At 29.8% G+C, this 20,330-nt stretch overlaps 1 protein-coding gene across 1 annotated transcript in view; it reads left to right on the plus strand.

Moving 5' to 3' along the window:
* GCS2alpha (glucosidase 2 subunit alpha) overlaps positions 1-20,330 on the plus strand; it is a 76,252-nt gene that overhangs the window by 3,089 nt on the left and 52,833 nt on the right. The window contains exons 3-5 of the mRNA XM_075357097.1: positions 460-699; positions 16,023-16,193; positions 19,612-19,818. Of these exons, the coding sequence (XP_075213212.1) occupies positions 460-699; positions 16,023-16,193; positions 19,612-19,818 (618 nt within the window). The remainder of the gene's footprint in view (positions 1-459; positions 700-16,022; positions 16,194-19,611; positions 19,819-20,330) is intronic.

The following is a 20,330-nucleotide window of genomic DNA, read 5'->3' on the forward strand; positions in this document are numbered from 1 at the left end:
TGTTTTATTGTTGTATGAATTACCTTGAGGGTTGTTCTCTAAATATTTTTTGCATACTTAGTATATTCTGATATTTCAAAATTATACATCATAATATACAAAAACAGATACTTTGTTTTTATTCTGTGCTGTGTAACAAAATATTTTATTACTTTAAGAGGCGATAAATAGATTGATGTTAAAAAAAAATTAAATGTTTTTTCCACTGTTTAAAAAATTTATTTTTAGAGATATTTAACATATTTCTAATGAACAGGAAAACAGTTCTTTGATTATTATGATTAAATTAATATTGTTCAGGTTTAACAAATAAAAGAATTTCCTAATCTGAAAGTTCAGATAAGTTGCTTTAACATTTTTTTATTTGTGTAACAGTTATATTCACTTACTTTTATAATTTTTAATATTTATTAATATTTATAATCTCATTTTAATTTATTGTTTATTGGTATATTGCAGACGATGTAGGCGTGTACAGCCTGGCCGGTCTAGCTATGAGTTACAGTTAGATACATTGTCACTTGTTGGTGACTCCAGTGTTACTGCAGAATTAATAAATGCTGATAATAATGTTCGTTTTCAAGTTTTATTGGTTGCACTTAAAGATAGCACTTTTCGTCTTCAAATAGATGAAGTAATGCCATTGAGACCACGATATAGAGATGTGTATTCATTGGAAAAAGAACCAGAAAAAGAAAGGTGTGTATTGCTAATTTTGATTAGAAATTAAAAGAAAAGCATGTCGTATAGGCTTCATTTTGTTTAAAGACTCATATTTTTAATTCATATTTTATCTTAAATTTTTTTATAAACTCTGCTAAAGGCTGGAGCTTTAGTTCCTAGTGAGAAATCATGATGAATAGTTTCTAGTTATTAGCATTTTTCCAATTTTGATTATGAAATATATTTTGCATGAAATATATTTTTATGTATTTATTATTTTTTATGTTACTTGTGAATATTTTTTTCTGAAAAAATAGGACAAAATTATTTTATTGATCGCATTAGATAAGGAAATATAAACGTTCTCTTTCAAGACATTTTTGCTAGAATTGCTGAGTTATGTTTTGATGTTACATATTGACTTGTGCCATAATGCTATCCTTAGTAAAAATGATAATCTCTTTCAAAAGATGGGAAAATTCTTTTCTTTTTTTAATCAAATTCATCATAAGGATTCGCCAGTCTTTTCATTTAGAACTTTAGGTTATTAAAGTACATTCATGGTCATATCTATCTAATACATACATAAGCTTCTTTTTATTTATAACTCCACCTTTAATATGAATACAGCTCCAAGGAGCATTAGGGGGAAAATTATTTTCACCCTTGCACTTCTTCAGCATTTCTATACAGATGTTTTTGACCAACAGCGTGTGCCACACCTGTTTGGTCTGCAGCATAGTTCCTGTGATGTTGTCTGGGGTAAGCACGCTGAATTTTCTCTGGCATGTTTTCCTCCTATGGAGCAGGAATTGATCGCATATGAACACTGTGTATACTGGTGGTATCCACCTCCTAACATTAGTCATATCCTCAGATGATCTCAACATGAAACTAAGGCCTTATCAATTCTGCCACCCATCTGGTCTAGTGGTTAACTCGTCATCGCATAATCAGCTGATTTAGAAGTCAAGAGTTCTAAAGTTCAAATGTTAGTAAAGGTAGTTAGTTACTTTTATATAGATTTGAATACTAGATTGTGGATACTAGTGTTCTTTGATGGTTGGTTTTCAATTAACCAGAAATCTCAGGAATGATTGGTCTGAGAGACTACAAGACTATATTTCATTTACATTCATACATATCTTTCTCATTCATCCTCTGAAGTAATACTTTACAGTGGTTCTGTGGGCTAAGCAGAAAAAGGGAGATGATTTCAACATCCTTACTCACAGGAATGCTTCAAAATACCTGTAATCAGTAAGGAGCTGAGTCAACATTTCCCTCTGAATGAAGAGAATGAGGGGTAAAAGTCCGGCCACTGTGCTGGTGACATTGCCCAAGATGGTCCTGCAGCATATCTGAAGGGAGACAGCCCTTCAATTCTCCAATTCTTCTTCTTTTTGTAATGGACCAGATCAGTCAATTACAATTTTTTTTGAGAGCACCCTTCTACATAAGTTATTCAAATTTTTAAAATAATCTAAATATAACTGCCTAATTAGAATAATAAAGCATAATTTCTGTTGGAAAGACTTCTTGTATGAGGCATCTGTGATCAAATGCAACAAAGTTTTTATATTTACTTATTTTTATGTTAGTTTATACTGCATTGATAATAATAATAATTAGAAGTCAGAATGATTTGTTGCTTTTTTAAAATAACGTTTCAAATGTAGATTGTTTAAGACTATCCAATGGTGTAGGTCTGGAAAGATGGACCTTTACCATTCTAAAAGTTTATTAGTATCACTTCACCAGCTGATGGTTGGCTCTTGAATTTTCTCATTACTAAAGAACTGAAGTTATTTCAAAATACACTTTACTCTTTGAATTCTAGCTTATAATGGTGAACGAGGGGTCATCACAAGTCACTGTTCTTTTCAATTATTCATATCCTTCTGTCATTGTTGTTTAAGTTTCCAACAAATATAATCTGGTTTCTTTATGATTGCTAGTTAGCTATGGGAACCTATTTTGTTCTTGTTTTATGATTTTTCAGTTTGTGTGACTAATTAAAAAAATTAAAATGAAATAAAATAATTAAAATTAAATTAATCTTAATTATTTAAAATTAATTTAATTATTTTATTTAAAATTAAATAATATAATTAAAATTAAATTAAAGTGCAATTGGACCAGTTGCTTATATAATAATTTTTGGCAATTCCTTTTACTTTAACTAACCTGTTCCTTTAGTAAGTTAAATGTAAAATTACAGAACTAGAATTGAAATATTAATTGGTCTCTCTCTTATGAATTTTTAGTAATACCTAGTTATTTGATCATTTTTAAATCTATTTGTAAAGAATCTGAATGACACATACGCATTTCTGATGGTTATATATCCTTTAAAACAGAAATTTTATCATTGAATGTTTTAGAAACATGTGCTTTGTAAGAAGTATCCTTGTAATTGTTGAGAGGTTAATGGTAAGAAATACCTTAATATTGTCAATTGGCTAGTTTTAAGTTGATCAGGATGTGAACTTATTACACCAAAAAATGTTGTTTTATAGATTTTTTTCAGCTACAGGTCTTTGTTTTTTTATTTATTAGGGGGCTCTTCGTAACAGTATTATGCTAGTTTGTTTGGTGCATAATCAGACATTTATGGGAACCAACTGATCTGAGACAATCATTCCTAAAAATGGCATAGGTATTCTTAAGAATAACAGGCAGCCCATACCCGGTTTCTAGCAAAACATTAGGACTGAAGTGGTTTCCTCACTGAGGCTTTCTTCACTGAGCCTAATATTCTGTTGAATATTAATATACTAAGCCCACCAAAATTGCAGATGATAATCAGCTAACTAAATAATCCCTTTTTTATTTATCTTGGAACTGGTTGTATAAAGAAAATCGTTACTTTAAGAGAAAGTAACTCTGACTAATGCAATTTTGTTTATTCTAACCGTTTTGTTTCGTAGAGGTGGTGAAGTGTTAGTTGGTACTTTTTCTTTTCTTTTTCCTGTTTAGCCTCCAGTAATTACCTTTCAGATAATACTTCAGAGGATGAATGAGAATGATATGTATGAGTGTAAATGAAGTGTAGTCCTATACGGTCTCAGTTCAACCATTCCTGAGATGTGTGGTTAATTGAAACTCAACCACCAAAGAACACCGGTATCCACAATCTAGTATTCAAATCCATTTGTTGGTACTTATCACAACGTATCTGTATGAGCAGTGTTTCCTGGGTTGGTGTTTTTAAAAAACTACTTGGATATTTTGGGAACAAGTAATTACAGAATTAGATATTGTGTCAAACCACACTTCAGACTTAACGCTATTTATTGACTCCAAATGTAGCAGTGTTAGCAAAATGGAAACATCATCCTAGTCATTAGTTATGTTATTTATCTGTATTCTTTCTTTTATATTTTTCATATTAAAATATAAAAAAAATTTAGGTAATTGTTGTCAAAATAATAATTGAAATCTTAATAGGGATTAGGAATTAGAAGATCAGTATAAATTTATGAGTTATTATAAAAAATGTAAGTGTAAGTTTTTAGTGGATCGCAGAAATTTTAAGTTTGAGAACGATTACTTTATACATGCTTCAGCATTCAGCAAGAAACAAGTATTGAAGAAAGAATTAAATATAATTATATAAATAAGTTTATCAGTAAATTTTATCATTTGAAATATTGTGTACAGAAATACCAATATTAGTTTAGCTGTTAGTATAGTCATATGTAAATAATAAATCTAGTAAAGTTAAATATTTTTTTATAGAACTCTTAAATTTTAAGTAAACAATAAAAAAAAGACTAATGGATTAGAGTGTGTGTGTATATATATATATATGTGTGTGTGTGTGTGTATATTCCATGTCAGGTGGTTCAGTTTTGAAAATTGTCCCCAGTTGACCCTCCAAATATCATCAAATTTTTGGTGGTGGATCCCCATGGTCTGAAATAACATTTTACATATTGCAGCTCTTTATCTGCTATACCTGATTTTTTGTGGCCTCTTGAAAAAGGGGTACTTACTTATAGTTTGTGGACACATGTAAAAATTGTTATATTTGACTAACAATTTTGTCGGCAATAATAAAGATACAGATTCAAATTTTGATACTGTTGGTTAACTTTTTATGCTATATCGGAATTTGTTAGTCACAAGTGTCTTTTTGCCACAATATTTTGAAAGTCAAAGTTTGAACTTATGTATTTACTTATCTTATTTTTTTCAGTTGAAAAAGGGAATAATTATATGTAGGATCCTACAGTTTCAAAGCAATTAGAATCTAATGTCAGGAGAAATCCATCACCAAATTTGGTCAACAATTTTTTATCATGATTTTTGGTTCATCTTTGAAGGCTTATGTCTCAGGTATGCCTTCCCAGATTTTGTTAGTTTTATAATAGGTGGGAAAAGGGCAGCTTTTAAACAACATAATCCATGCATTTTGTTTTATGACCCGTAAATTATATTAGGCAAGAAAGTTTTTCAAAGATAATTAATCTTTTGCATGTGACAGATTTTTAATCTGTGGACATTTGTAGTTAATTAAAACAGCTGTTAATGGAAAAACATTCAGTGTTTTAGAATATTATTAGATTTTTAAAAAATGTTTTAAAATTTACGATATCATGAAAAATATTTGGAGTGTTTCAGACAATTTTGGACTATTGTAGAAGTTTCTAGGCCGATCTGAAAAAATCAATTTTTTAAAATGTTCTGGAAAACTCCATTCTACAGAACATTCTAGAAATTTCTGGAAAATTCCATTCTTTCTAGAAATTTCTGGAAAATTCCATTCTTTCTAGAAATTTTTGTGAATTAGCATAATTGTTAGTGAATAACTTCTATAATCAGTTGTGACATTTATTAATTCCAACTGTGTTTTGAATTGTTTTAAAATGAGTGAAGTTCTTGGCCTCCCTGTCATTTTGGCAAGCCGGATGGCTCTGAGTGCCAAAATTCTTTAATGTTTAGTTATGAAAAACGTTTTTGTTGCTTGTGAAAGAACTGTTAGCAGTGGACAAGGAACTTTTACAGCGGCAATCTGGGAGCTTTAATGAAGATGCTGACATAGGTTCCTATCATAAAGCTGTTTTGTCGACGAAGTCTGAATTCTTACAGGACTGCTGTAATCCATTTGGAAAAGTCACACAAAGCCAGAAAAGGATTGTGGCCTCTTGATATTGATTCTGCTGACCGATTAAAAGCTTTCACAAATTATGACTTCAAGCCAAGTCAAAATTTATGCCCACGATGTACGCAAGAATTGGCTAAAAGCGCGTTCAGCCAAAGAATGATCAACCAGAATCAGAATGTAGTGATGTGGAAATGACAAGTCCAGATTTTGACATTGGCACCCAGTAGCTGGAGTATTGAGAAAACAGCTGATGAATTCCATGTTTCAATGTGAATGGTGAAGCAGGCCAGGAAGCTCAAATCTGATGTTGGCATTTTGGTGACACCAGAAAAAAAGCAGGAACCAATTGAAGGCTAATATTAGACAACAGGTCCTGAAGATGAATTTTCCCAAATCTGTCCAGGAAAGGAAGATTTCGTTTCAGCTAGGATCAATGTTAAAAAGCCCACATGCAGAAACATCTACTTCTGTGCAATTTAAAAGAGATGTTCATAGTTTACTTTGGCCATGAAGTTGGCTTCTAAAAATTTTGTCAACAGGTCAAAGTGGTGCATTACAGTTAGTGCTGCTGGCACACATTCAGTTTGTGTTTGTACCATTCACCAAAATGTTAAGCTCATGTGGTAGCTGCAATATCCTTTAAGGATGACTACAAGGTATTGATTGAGAAAACTGTCTGCAGCTTAGAATCTAAGGATTGCATGCTACAACGTTGTGAACAGTGTCCTGGAAAAACTGGATTGGAGTCCTATTTATTAGATGAGTTTAAAGATTAGAATATAAGCAGTGGATTCATACAGACAAGAGACACAATAGGCGACTATGGAAAATTTTATTGAAGAGCTATCCTTAAAGGTTTTTTGCCTGACTAGCCACCATTTTGTTTCAAAATATCAAAGTTCTTATTTAAAACAATTGAAGGAAAATTTAAATGATAATCATACCCATTATCTTGATGGATTTTGCTGAGAACTATTCATTTGTTGTGCAAGATGCTGTACAGGGATTCCATTGGAAAAACAGCCAAGCTACATTGCATCCATTCATAGTTTATTATAATAAAAATGAGCTTTAGAATCTTAGCATTTGTATGATCAGTGATTGCCTGTGCCATAATATCATCGCTCTTCATTTATTTTTGATTGAACTGATCAAATACTTGAAGACAGTGACTAAAATAATGCATATACACTAACTACTTAAGTGATGGTTCAGCTGCTCAATATAACGATTTCAAGAATTTTATCAATTTGTGCCATCATGAAAAAGACTTTGGGATAACAGCTAAATGGAACTTCTTTAATATTAGCCACGGAAAATCACCTTGTGACGGAATTGGAAGTACTACAAAATGATTAACAGCATGTGATCGTCTTCAGCGACCTATGGAAAACCAGATATTCACACCAAAAGACTTATTTAAATTTTGTAAAGAAAATATACCAGGAATCAGGTTCTTTTTCATTCATTCCAAGAGAAGAAGTTGAGAGAATCCGACCTGAACAGGAAAGCCGGTTTAATAGTGGTCATACAATTGATGGAACAAGAGAAAACCATCAGTTCAAGCCACTTAGCAAAGTTAAAAATCTAAGTTAGCAGAGTCTCAAATGATACTTCAGTATTTTAAGCTGATGTTTATGAAACTAATAAACCTACTCAAGGCATATCACTTACCAGCTTGCAACCAGGCCAACATGTGGCTTGCATTTATGATAATACTTGGTTGATTGGAAATATATGTGATATACCTTTTGAAGAACATGACGCCCTCATTAGTTTTATGCATCCTCATGGTGCAGCTTGTTCTTATCATTGCCCCCCCCCCCCCTAGAAAGGACACTTGCTGGATTACAGAACAGCACATTTTTCCTACTCTTTAAGCACCGTCAATGATATCATCAGGATGGCAATTATATACTAACATTAGATGGCAATTATAATACTAACATTAGAAGTGTTTTCTCTTCTATTAGATTCTCTAATTAGATTCTCTATTAGATATTGAGTACATGATTGAGAAACAATTTAAGCTGAAGTAGAATTAAAAGTATTGTGCTAAAACGTTTCTGATTACTTCAGATATTTTTATTTTATTTTGAAGCTACAGTGTTTTATAATATTGTAATACTTTATTGCACTCTGTTATTACTACTATGACAATATTTCATTTTGTTTATGATTTTAGTATTTTTGTGCATGTGTAATAAATATTTAAAAAACTGTGCTTGCCATAACAGATATAATTAGTTAAAACTGTCTCCTCTGCATTCAATTGGAGATAAGGTACAGCTAATACAATTAACAATTTTGTATTGTTTAAGATGGATTATCTTTCAACTGTTTTTTTTTTGCCACTTAATAACTACGGGTCAAAAAACAAACTGCATGGATTTTGTAGTTTAAAAGTTTCTCTTTTTAACTGTTATAAAACTAACAAAATCTAATACTGTATACCTGTGATATAAGCTTTCAAAGGTAAGTCAAAAATTGAGCTAAAAACTTTTTGACCAAATTTGATGATGTATATCTCTAGATATAAGCCTTCAGTTGCCTTGAAACTTTAGGATGTTACACACAATTATGCCCTTTTTTAGGTTACAAAGCCTCGTTTTGGTTAGGAACAAGACTACTGGATAAGGAATTATATAAGGTCAAACTTTGACTTACAAAATGTTGCAACAACATTTTAGCTGAATTTCAGCTGCTACATCTCAAAACCAGGTGCTAAAAGAAACCTGTGAATAATGTATTTGAATTCAGCATAAAATTGTAACCAAAAGTATTAAAACTCAAACTTGTAGCTTTATTGTTGCCTTCAAAATTATAAGTCAAAGTTAGAATTTTTTGCATGTATGTGCAAACTACCAGTTCTACAATTTGGTAAAATGGGATTTAAGACCACAGCTAATGTCCACGCAAAATTTGATGAGTTTGGAGATGGTCGACTGGGGACCTCTGGTCCAATTGATATAGAATGACCACCTATGTATAAATTTATATTTATATATTTTGTTGTGCATGTACATACACATACACGCACACACACACACACACTCTTGCTCTCTCTCTATATATATATATTTTTTTTTTAGTAACATGTAGTGCTAGACCTATTTGCTGAACAGAATGGTGAGTAACCTTGAAGAAAGTCAAACAAAAAATAAACAACCATAAATCTTAATTTTTAAAATTGTATTATCTAAAATAATTAAATGTCTGTTCTGTTACTAAAGTAATCAAATAGTATTTTTACTACCTTTAATACTAATTTTTGTACTAAGTAACAATAAATTTTGGGTGATAAAAAAATATATATTAGCTAATAAAAACTCCCAAGCACTGAAGTCTATTATATTACTTTCTGAAAATTCCCAACTTACTGGCATAATCTAAATAAAACTTAAACAAAACCACTGATTGTTTGTTTGAAATTTCAGTTTTGTAGTTCTGTAATATCAGATAAGATAATATAACAGTATTGGACTATTCATTTTGTGTAGTTTTCCATGTTTTGTAGTTCACTTGATCATATTGTTAAATTGATATTAGATAAAACTGGCAGCCTAAAAAGTGGTATCTACGAAATTTTTGACAAAAATATGTCTGTTTTTAAAGAAGTGGTTTTTTTCTTTGATAGTGCCCCAGGGATTTAAGGTTTTTAAATTTTTATATTTTTTTAAACAAATAATTTTTTATGAGATTGCATCGTGTATTTATTTATGTTAAATCTAAAAAGTGGCTGTGATGATGAAATTTTCTGGTATTGCTGAAGCCTTTTCTATAATTAATTTATTACCTAATATGTTATTCTGCTACTTTGTAGAATGGTATTATAGCGTATATAATGTATTGTTTCACAACATTAATGAATCAGTTTATACTGTTCTTCTTTACTGTTACTGCAGTGCACATAATGCATCTTAGATTGGTAGACACAATCAAAGCTAATTTGTCAGAAAATAATGATATTCACAATATGTGTTGAACATTCATTCTGTGTCGAACAAAATGTTCTCCCTTAAGGATAGAATATCATTTGTATTTTGTCAGATTTGGCATGCTGATTTGTATTCAGTACTTTTGGTCCAATAAGGAACTATTCTTCATTTTCCACAGTAAGCCGGGTGTGAGTTCTGGTTATTCTTCAGAATGGCTATGCTATTTTCAGGTGCAATTTGAAAGGTACAATAGTACCTTTCTGCAAAGGTATTTATCTACGTCCAAAGATACTTTTGTAGTTTAAAAATGAGAATGTCTTCATTAATTTTTCACTTTAATTGTCATGCTGTTTTTTCAACATTAGTGTCTTAGATTTGGGTTCCTATTTATTTGAGTATGACGACGAAGGATGAATATAAATCGATCTCTACAGAGATGCCATGATTAGTGAATATCTTTTTTACTGATATTTTTACTAGTAATTTATATTATAATAATTGCTTATGTTTCGAAGAACAGGTAAGATCGTGTCACTTTAAAATCGAGGTGTTTCTTACATATGCACATTGGTACTTTTTGTTTTTAAAACTACTTTTGCTTGGTTAGTTTATTGTTTTTAATAATAATTCGCCCTTTTAAAGTAAAGAAAACATAAATATTAAAACTGTATGTGGTTTCTTTTAAAATTTATTTATATTTCTCTGAGAATTAATATGTGTTTCTCCCAGAGAAAACTATAATTGTGAATTTTGAATCATGTAGCAGGCCTGTAGCATGTATTCATACAATCTTTGTCTTATGAAGCTTGTCTAAGTCCTGATACAGCTGAAATATGAACTAAATATTCAATTAAGCTAGTATTCTAATTTGCATAATTTTTTAATAGTATACAAGTTTTTATGAGACTTTAATATGCATATTTGCATAGTATTTGTCAAGAATAAATTTTAATTTTACTTTATTAAGTAGTTGAATAAAAAAAGTCAATTACTTTAAATATTTTATTAAAAGACCAAAAATAACTATTTATCCTAGTATTGATACAAATTTATGATAATCCCCACCCATCCACCCACTCACTCACTCACTCACCTCTCCATTACTAATATTATGGCCTATATTTATATTTTTATGTTTTTTCTTCTTTTTCAGATAAGATTACCTTTATTTAATTTGTTACCTATTTTTTGCTATAATTTTGTCAAGTGTTAGTAATTCCTTTTTTTATATTTTTATAAACTAAGTAAATCTTATTTATAATTTTTTATTATTTGGTTTTCCCTTCCTACAAAGGTTTCTTTGTGTGCAGCATAGTTATTTTTTGCTTGATCTGTGTATTTAAGAATTTTTTTTTTGGTGTCTATAAAGTTTTTATTCCTTTATTCAGCATCTGGTTTATGCTCTTTTAAATACTATTTAAAAAATCATTTGTACTTACAAACTGTTCTTTTTTTGTAGATTTAGTCTGCAGACTCTAGGTACAAATGTTATTATTAATTTCATTTTTTTTTATAATTAAATTTTATTTATTTTTTTTATCATTCATTTTCTTGGCCAAAAAAAGTATTCCACTTTTCTAATATTGGTTTTGTTTTTTTTTTCAGTAGTTCTGATATTTGTTGTTCCTTGTACTTTGTTTCTTTTTTTAACTGTCTTTAAAAAAAAGAATCCTTCTTACCTTCAGTCATCTATAAATTAGTGTTTTCTTCCTTTGATTAATATATTTCTGAAAATCTTTGAGTAGACTTTAACATTTATACTAGTCTGTTTTAATTTTTTCTTATTTGTGTTTTTTCTTCTCTTTATTTAATCAGTGAACTCTTTTTCATCTTCTTAATGTCTCTTGATAAATTTAGTTAATTTGTTAGATTTTCTTCACTTAAATAAGTTGCTATTAAATATCACACTTTTTATTCACTTGATAGAAATTAATATCTGGTATTTATTGTTAAGATTGAATGTCTTAAAATTCAAACCTGGAGTAAAATTTAGAATATATACTCCTACTGGAATTTCTGATCGAAGTAATTTAAAACTTTAATATTAGTTGCTAAATTACTGATTAGATATTCTTAAAAAAAAAGTTAAGTTTTACTTGTAGATTATATTATTTTATTTTAACTTAATCCTTCATTACGAGGATTGTTTAGTAGTCAAAGAGACAAGAAAAATTATTCTTTTTTTAAAAATTAGTGATAATGAAACCAAAGCCTCTTTTGAACACAATTCCCAACTACATGCCATTTGTCCCATCTTTTTGTGAGCTGTTTTTATTCCAGTAGTAAAGAATTGTTTACCTCAGTGTCTGAGCCATTCTTATGCTACATTTTTGATTTGATAAAGGTGTTGCCATATAAAAACTGAGGGGAGAAAAAATCTGATAGTGCGAGATTGAGACTATAAAGTAGATGTGGCAATACCTACTGACCGGTTTTGAATAACTTCTGCTGTCTTTTGAACTTTATGGGGGGAGGGGGAGAAGGTATTATCATGCAGAAGAATTATGCCTTTAAGAGAGAATTACATTGCCCCTGTTTTCAATTCTCCCTGTAAGTTGAGATTCTGTGAGCAAAAATAAAAAAAAAAAAATTTTACTAGCAATGTTGAAATTTTGTATCGATATACAGTATAGATTTACCAGAGTGTTAGTGTAAATCTTGTAAGAGAGTTGCTTGTCATTGCTCTCCTCTATCTTCATCTTTTTTCTTTTGCATTAAATTGCCAAAAAAATTCAATTAAAACCAAGAAAAAGGAGATCCAACTTCTAAATGAAGGTCCTCACCTAGAAACACCAACATTTTTTTGTGTGCACAATTTTGCAGTATTATATTTTTGTACATTCTGATATTATATTGGAAAATTTAATTTGCAGCTATCATGTGTTGGTTTAATAGCAGTAAAATTAATAGTATGAAAATTTAATTAATAACACATGTGTGTTGTCTGCAGGTAGTGACTGTGTACATAGTCACACTTTTATCATCGATGAGTATAAAACCATTTAAATTTATGTATACTATACTGTCCTTGTCATTATGAGATATTTATTTCGATGAACTTATAATCATTTGAAAGATTAGAAATTATTGTATGCAAACGAGAAAACAGTTTTAAAAAAAACTGATTTATGATTTAACTTGCTTATTTTTTAACCAATAAGTGTTAGTGGTAGAATATATGTTTTTTAATATCTTATAATTATTTAAAATTTATTATCTTCATATTTATTTTTTTTGTTATTTTATTTCTTAATTTTTATTTAAAAAAAAACATTTTTTTTCCAAACTTTTATGTCAGTTTATAAAATGTTAATATAAATGTAAATTAGCTGTACTGATGTATATTTTACTAATTTTTCTAGTTATGATAGGCGAACTGATAAAACAGATAGTTTTTAATAATTTATATATTAAATAAAGACTTTTAATATAATTTAAATTTATTAACACTACTTCATAAGGTGCTCATGTGTTACACATTCTTCAAGCTGAGTTTTTGTGTTTTCCATCACATGCTTCTCATAAATCTATGAATATTGTGAAACGTTTTTTTTCTTTTAGTTCTACATTTTGTAGAGGTAGAAAACACAATATGTTATTCTTCAAATACCTCACAAGAAAAAAATTATCTGTTGTGAGATTTGGCTACTGCATGGACCAAGGAATATTATTACTGTATGTGGAAATAATTTGGTCTGGAAATAATAATTTAACTGCATTCATTTTACCTATCTGTGCGACTGGTTGCCCCATTCTCTTGAAACCTTTGGATGGATTGATTTAAGTTTGTCTACTATTTTAGGAGACAAAAATTCATCAGTTGTTCAGATATATCATTTTTTTTGTTAGTAACAGCATTTCCATCATTATACTCAAAGAAATATGAACTGGTTATTCCAGAGAGTACTATTGTATACCACATAGTGACTGCACAATGGTTTATGATTCATCTTGGGTTGTTTTGTCATTTAATAGTGGAAGCTTTGTTTATTCATAACTCCATATTAGTGGAAATGTTCACCATTCGTTAGCATGTTGCAAATAATATTTTCATTGAAATTTATTAGGTTTAAAAGTTAGAGTTAAAAAGTCATATGATTAATTCAATCGGTCCCATCTAGTGTTAGCACTATTTGAATATTGTGTGGATGTACAGGTCATTCATGGGAACTGGATGTTTTTGAAGTGGGTTGTACTCGGGCGTTCGTGGTGGGAGGGGCACGTGGCTGGTGTCTGACGTTTCCTTTGTTCATAGCATTTACATTTTAGTTGTTGAGATGAAGCCGTGGATGCTAGACCAACGCCTGTACGCGTATGACAGTTTTGTGCGAAATGATGAATCCGTAACTGCTGTTCAGCGAGATTTCTGCCGTCAGTTTAATATCCATCGTAATGCAAGTGTCCCTTCTTATAACACAATATTGCGATGGGTAAACAACCTTTGAACAAGTGGTTCAATATTGAAGAAAAAACCACCGGGTCCCCGACAAACTGCTAGCACTCTGGAGAACATCGAACGGGTAAGGAAAGCCATTTTCAGAAGCCCACGCCACTCTATTCAGAGGCATTCAGCGGCATTCAGCAGCGCTTCAAATGAGCACAAGTACGGTAAGACGAATTCTGTATACAGACCTGCATTTTCAGTCTTACAAGATAGCTGTCATGCAGCAGTTAAACGAGCAAGATTTCACACAGCGATTACAACTTTGTCGACAAATGCTTACCACTTTTGAAGAAAATGAAAATTTGTTATAGTTAATGAGTGACGAAGCCCATTTTCATCTGAATGGCTTCGTCAACAAACAGAATTGCCGGTATTGGGCAGAAAGAAACCCACATCAGCTTCACGAGAGACCACTTCATAGCCCAAAGGTGACTGTCTGTGTGCAATAGGAAAGGTCGGTGTTATTGGACCATATTTTTTTGAAGAAAATGACGCTGCCGTAACTGTAACAGCTGATCGTTACATTGCGATGTTGAATACGTTTTTCATCCCTGAGTTACGAAACCGGGGAATCAGTTTTCAAAATGTGTTATTCCAGCAGGATGGAGCTACAGCGCACACAGCGAGGACAACAACGGCTGTTCTCCGTAACTTGTTTCCGGGATGGATCGTTTCCAGATTCGGCGACATTCCTTGGCCCCCTCGGTCCCCCGACTTGAGTAGTTGTGATTTTTTTCTGAAATCGCGTATGTACGGCAATAAACTGCGTACATTGAAGGACCTAAAGATCGCAATTCATCATCACGTCACCCAGATTGATGTAGACATGCTGCAAAGAATTGAGGCCAGTTACTGTGAAAGGCTACAACAATGTATTGCGCAAAATGGACATCACTTGCCGGACATAATTTTTCGTTCATGAGCAAGTAACAAATGCTTTGATTTAACACGTGTTTCAGTACCAATAAAACTTTTTTAAAGTAAATATTCAATTTTTTATGATTATTTTAAAAACATCCGGTTCCCGTGAATGACCCTGTATATGTAAATCCTTAAGGAAAATTCTTTTAACATTGGTGTTCGACAAGCAAAGCAAAAGTGAATGATGGCTAGCTAAACTGTTCAGGTATTTAGATACATTAGGTAGATACATTCCGTTGTTACTAGGTAGGGGGCTTTTTTAGTGTTAAACAAGTTTATTCCAAATTTTATACTTGTGCTTTAATGATATGGGGTTGATGGCATTGCGTCATTCTAATATTAAAAAGTAGCTTTGAAACAACAAGCTTTACACAGCTTTTAAGTTTTTTTTGCCATTTCTGAAGAATGCTTTAATTGCAAACTTATGCTTTTCACTCCAATCATTATGTTCCATCATAATTGAATGCTAAAGAAAGAAGAATTTACTATTACAGAATATAAGAACAAATATCTTATTGTTACAGAAATGAAATTGTGTTTATAATTTGTCATTCCAGTGATTCACCTGTTACGTAAATTGATTGTATTATTTTATATTCTTAATTTGTCCCATTGTGATGTAAAATTTAATTGAAGAAATTTGGTTTGGTTGTTTAAGTACACCATTGGAAGGTTTTATTTTATTTATGGCAGTGTAATTGTTAGTAATATTATTAATTTTTAATGGTTGAGCTTTGTATTTATATGAAAGACATTTTCTTATTGCATGTAAACTACTTTAGTTAATAATATAAATTTAATCAATATCATTATTATATTATATTACAGTTTTGTTTTTCAAACTATTAGGGATCTGACATGTATTATGTGATTGGTAAACAATTGAATGTATAAAATAAGTAATTATATGTAAATAAACAAATTTTTTCTTTGTTCCTGATTTTAGTATAAGAGTAGAAAGAGATGCTAATTTTGCCACCATTATATCTGGAAATAATAAAGCTGTAATACAAGGTGCTCCGTTTAAAATTGATTTCTATAATGGCAACTACTTAGTAATTTCTGCCAATCAGCGAGGCTTGTTACGATTTGAGCATCAACGAACAAAACCACAACCGTAAGTGCATTTAAGTAAAATTATTATTATTTGCACATTCTTTTTAAATTGATTTAGATGTAGTATTAAGGCAATTTTTCTCGTATTTAAGAAATATAGATTGAGTTTAGAAGCTAAATGTCAATTTTTTTAATAAATATACACTGTTTTAGATTAAGCAGAAAATTAAGTGTTTATACTTGTGCTTTAATGATATGGGGTTGATGGCATTGCGTCATTCTAATATTAAAAAGTAGCTTTGAAACAACAAGCTTTACACAGCTTTTAAGTTTTTTTGCCATTTCTGAAGAATGCTTTAATTGCAAACTTATGCTTTTCACTCCAATCATTATGTTCCATCATAATTGAATGCTAAAGAAAGAAGAATTTAGTTTTCTAAAACTTAGAAAATGTTTTTCATTGTTTTGTTTATTATATGAACAATTTATTTAAATTAACATAAGAATGTCAAAGGTTAGTCTTCTCTCTTTCCTAGTAACTAATTATTCAAAAGAAAAATGGTGGTATAATGTATTTATTTTAATGAGTTATTTTTTCATGCAGCCTTGGGAAGCTGCAAAAATTAAATTCAAATGAGAGAATTGTGTTTATTTTTTTATTATAATGACGTAATTAACGAAGGCAGTGTCTAGCAATTACAATTAAGGTAAATATTTATTGATAAAATTTAATGAAGAACTGTGTTTTCTTTTTTGTTTAGTATTATTCCTCCTTATACAAAACATGTTTTTCTGTTTTCACCTAATAAATTGTAATTTTATGATACTTCTACTCCATGTTTTGAAGAGATATTATTCTAGTATTGATTCTTAGAAGATAACAATTATTATGCTATTTTAGCTGTCTAGTTAGCAATAACCTGTATTTTTATCTTTAATGATTAAATATTCCTGGCCAGTTGAAATATGTGGGAATCTGTCTTTTTATGTGTATGTGACATTAGTTATCAGTATTTGTTGTGAAGGACAATTTTATCTAATGCTTTATAATCTTTACAAAAATTATTATTTGAAGTAGAGATAGTGTTTAATAATTTTATAAATTAAAGTATAAATTTATTTTGTAAATAAAGTACTCTAAAAACGTTTTTGTAGGTTTTTTTAATACCTTTACATTGCATGATTAATGTTCATTTTTAAACTTTTCTATAATAGATTTTACATTAACATTTTCTATCTTTATTCTTTTAATCTTTATTATTTTTATCATTAATTATGGATTAATGTGATAATACCATTGTCATTTATCGCTGCCTGGAATTGGATATTATATTTAATCTTTTTTCTTACAATAATATATAAATAGATAATTAAAATAAATAGTAAGTTACTCTTCTAATGTTGCTTAATTTTATTCATGTAAAAAAATGTTAAAGAAAATATAAAGATTATTTAATTTTGTCAAAATCTTTATTTTGTTTGTTACATTTGGTAGTAGTTAAATTGTGAAAATTTTTTTTGGTTATTCAAGGCTAATGTTTATAAAAAAAATAATTAGAATAAAAATATAAGAAACATTTTTTGTCATTAGTGATCTTTATATTCTTAAATACTTGAGATAGCTATTATTATTATCAAGTTGCTTCTTTAATTTCAATTTACTAAAGTTAAAACAATATGTGGAATTACAGAATTATCTTCTTTTTTTAAATATATTCTTGATGAATATAAACAATTAAATCAGTAAAAATTATTATGATGTATAATCAAATAATAATTATACAACTAAATATTAACAAAAATGTCAAGAATAATTTGTTAGTTTTGCTGGCTAAACTGATATTTGAATTGTTTTGTGTTAAATTTTTATAATTTATAGTACAATAAACATGTCTGTCCATTTTCCTGCTGATAACTTGGATCAGTTTATTCTGCCACTAACTCCTATGGGAAATATTTGTTAAATGTTAAATAAAAATAATTCCATTTAGTTAAATTTTGTAGATGTCCTATATATGACAGACATTTATTAAAAAATTAATGTTGTTTTAAACTGTTAATAAAGCATTGATATTGCAAATACACGGTATCCCTTGTAAAATGTAACTGATCAATCAAAATTTGAATTAATGTCTCTACTCTCTCACTTTTTATTGGAGTGGATTCATCTGATTATCGTACCAGATTTTCAATAGACAACTATAGTCTATTGCTCTGTGGTAGTCTTAACAAAGCAATTAAAATGCATTGTTACGGAGAAGATTATTTTTTTACAAGAGGAACATGTTTTTATTATTAAGTGATACTTTATTCCCCTATCAGTGACTGCAGCGTAGTGCAAGAATCTTTTTGCTATAAGTATCGAAGTCTACTAGTTCTTAATAAGACATCAGAATTGAGGTTAGCGACTAAAGTATATTTCAGAGAAACAGGTAGGTTCAGTTAATGACAAGGAATAAAAAAAGATTGAGGACAGTGTTGTATGCAGACACATTCATAAAAATAAATGACTCAGTCCCTTGCCACAAAAATCAATTAAATGATTGTCAGTTAAAATAAATTTGCTGAAATGAACTATTTATTGGGCAAGAAAACATTTGAACCTACGTTCATATCGTTTTCAAATGGTTTATCCTTGTGTTGTTCCTAATAAAGAAAACTAGCCATTGGTTTGTCAATTTTTGTGAGGTAATTCATGTTAAAGATATATTGATTTTAAGCATAATCCTGGGGACAGTTACATCATGCCATTCCTCATCTTAAATATTGGTGCAAGATAACACAAATCCATGTGATGGCTTTAGTGGCTTCTGTGCCAGATAATTTGGATTGATATGTTGGAATGATTTCACTTTTGATTTGAATGGTGAATTCAGGTATGTTGGGTTAGCTTTTGTAAAAGTAGAATATATAATGTATAATAATAATAATAAAACCAACATATTCTTATCTGTACAGAAATGTTCTAATTCCTTATGTATATAAGATGGAAAGTGATGTGGCTTATTGCACGAGTCTTAATGCATGACATAGTTGGTGGTTGTTTACTAAATTATCTTTAAACCTATTACTGTTAATGTTATATACAATATAAATCAATTAATTTGTTCTGATTTTAAATTAAAATACTTTCATAAAGCACAGTTTCTTATAGGAAGTGAATTCTGATGTAAACATGATATACAATATTTCAGTGAATGAATAATGCAAACCTGATTTTTATTTCAGTTTGGGACATCCCAGATTGAAGGTTGAGATGATGCTACTATGCCAATGTGGTTATCAGGAACTGTGTGGGCCAAATTTTTTGAATACATATATACAGTTGCTGCATTATGAGAATTAACACCGTACACTTTTATTGTAAACCTGTGGACACATTTCTCCATGATGTTATTTACAAAATTCATTTAATGTGTATTTTGTTCTGCTTTATAATTATTGTATTTGTTTATTCTCATTTCCTTTTTGGATTGCAGAGTAGAGCATGAAGAACATAATAACAATATTCCTAGAGATCAACAAATTGATGAAGATCCAGGTGCTTGGGAGGAAAACTTCAAGTCACATCATGATACAAAACCTTATGGTCCAAATGCTGTTGCTCTTGATTTTTCTTTCCCTGGTGCAGAACAAGTTTATGGCTTGCCAGAACATGCTGATTCTGTTGCTCTTAAATCTACTAAGTATGTAATTAACAGGAGAGATGTTTTTCTATTTTCTGTGTTATTATCAGAGAGTATATGTATGTTGTGCATGATATTTCTTGTTGAGATTGCCTGCTTAAATTTATCTTTTCGGTGAGGTAGTATGGTTTGCAGTAGGATTGTTGTTTTTATTTTAGTGTTGTGTGCAGCACTAAAATTTCATCCTCTGTAATATAGCTTATCATTTCATCTTCTTCCTCTTAACTTGTCAGAAATGTCAGAAAACTTGTAAGACATTTATTCTTGTACTCTTGTGAGCATCTGTGCTCACATATTTTTTGATTATTAAAATCATATGTGACATTTTTGTGCACTTATTACATTTCCATCATACACTTCACAAATGAAAACGTTTGTGAATTTTGAAAAAAAAAAATGAATCTGATCTGATATTGTACAAGTGCATAGCACACGCAGTAGTGCTTAAAAATATAAATTGACTAAAAATCTAAATTCTGTTGTGCACAGTAATTAAAATACTATTTTGAAAT

The sequence above is a fragment of the Lycorma delicatula genome, chromosome 2 (genome assembly GCF_047948215.1).
Source record: "Lycorma delicatula isolate Av1 chromosome 2, ASM4794821v1, whole genome shotgun sequence".
Lineage (NCBI taxonomy): Eukaryota > Metazoa > Arthropoda > Insecta > Hemiptera > Fulgoridae > Lycorma > Lycorma delicatula.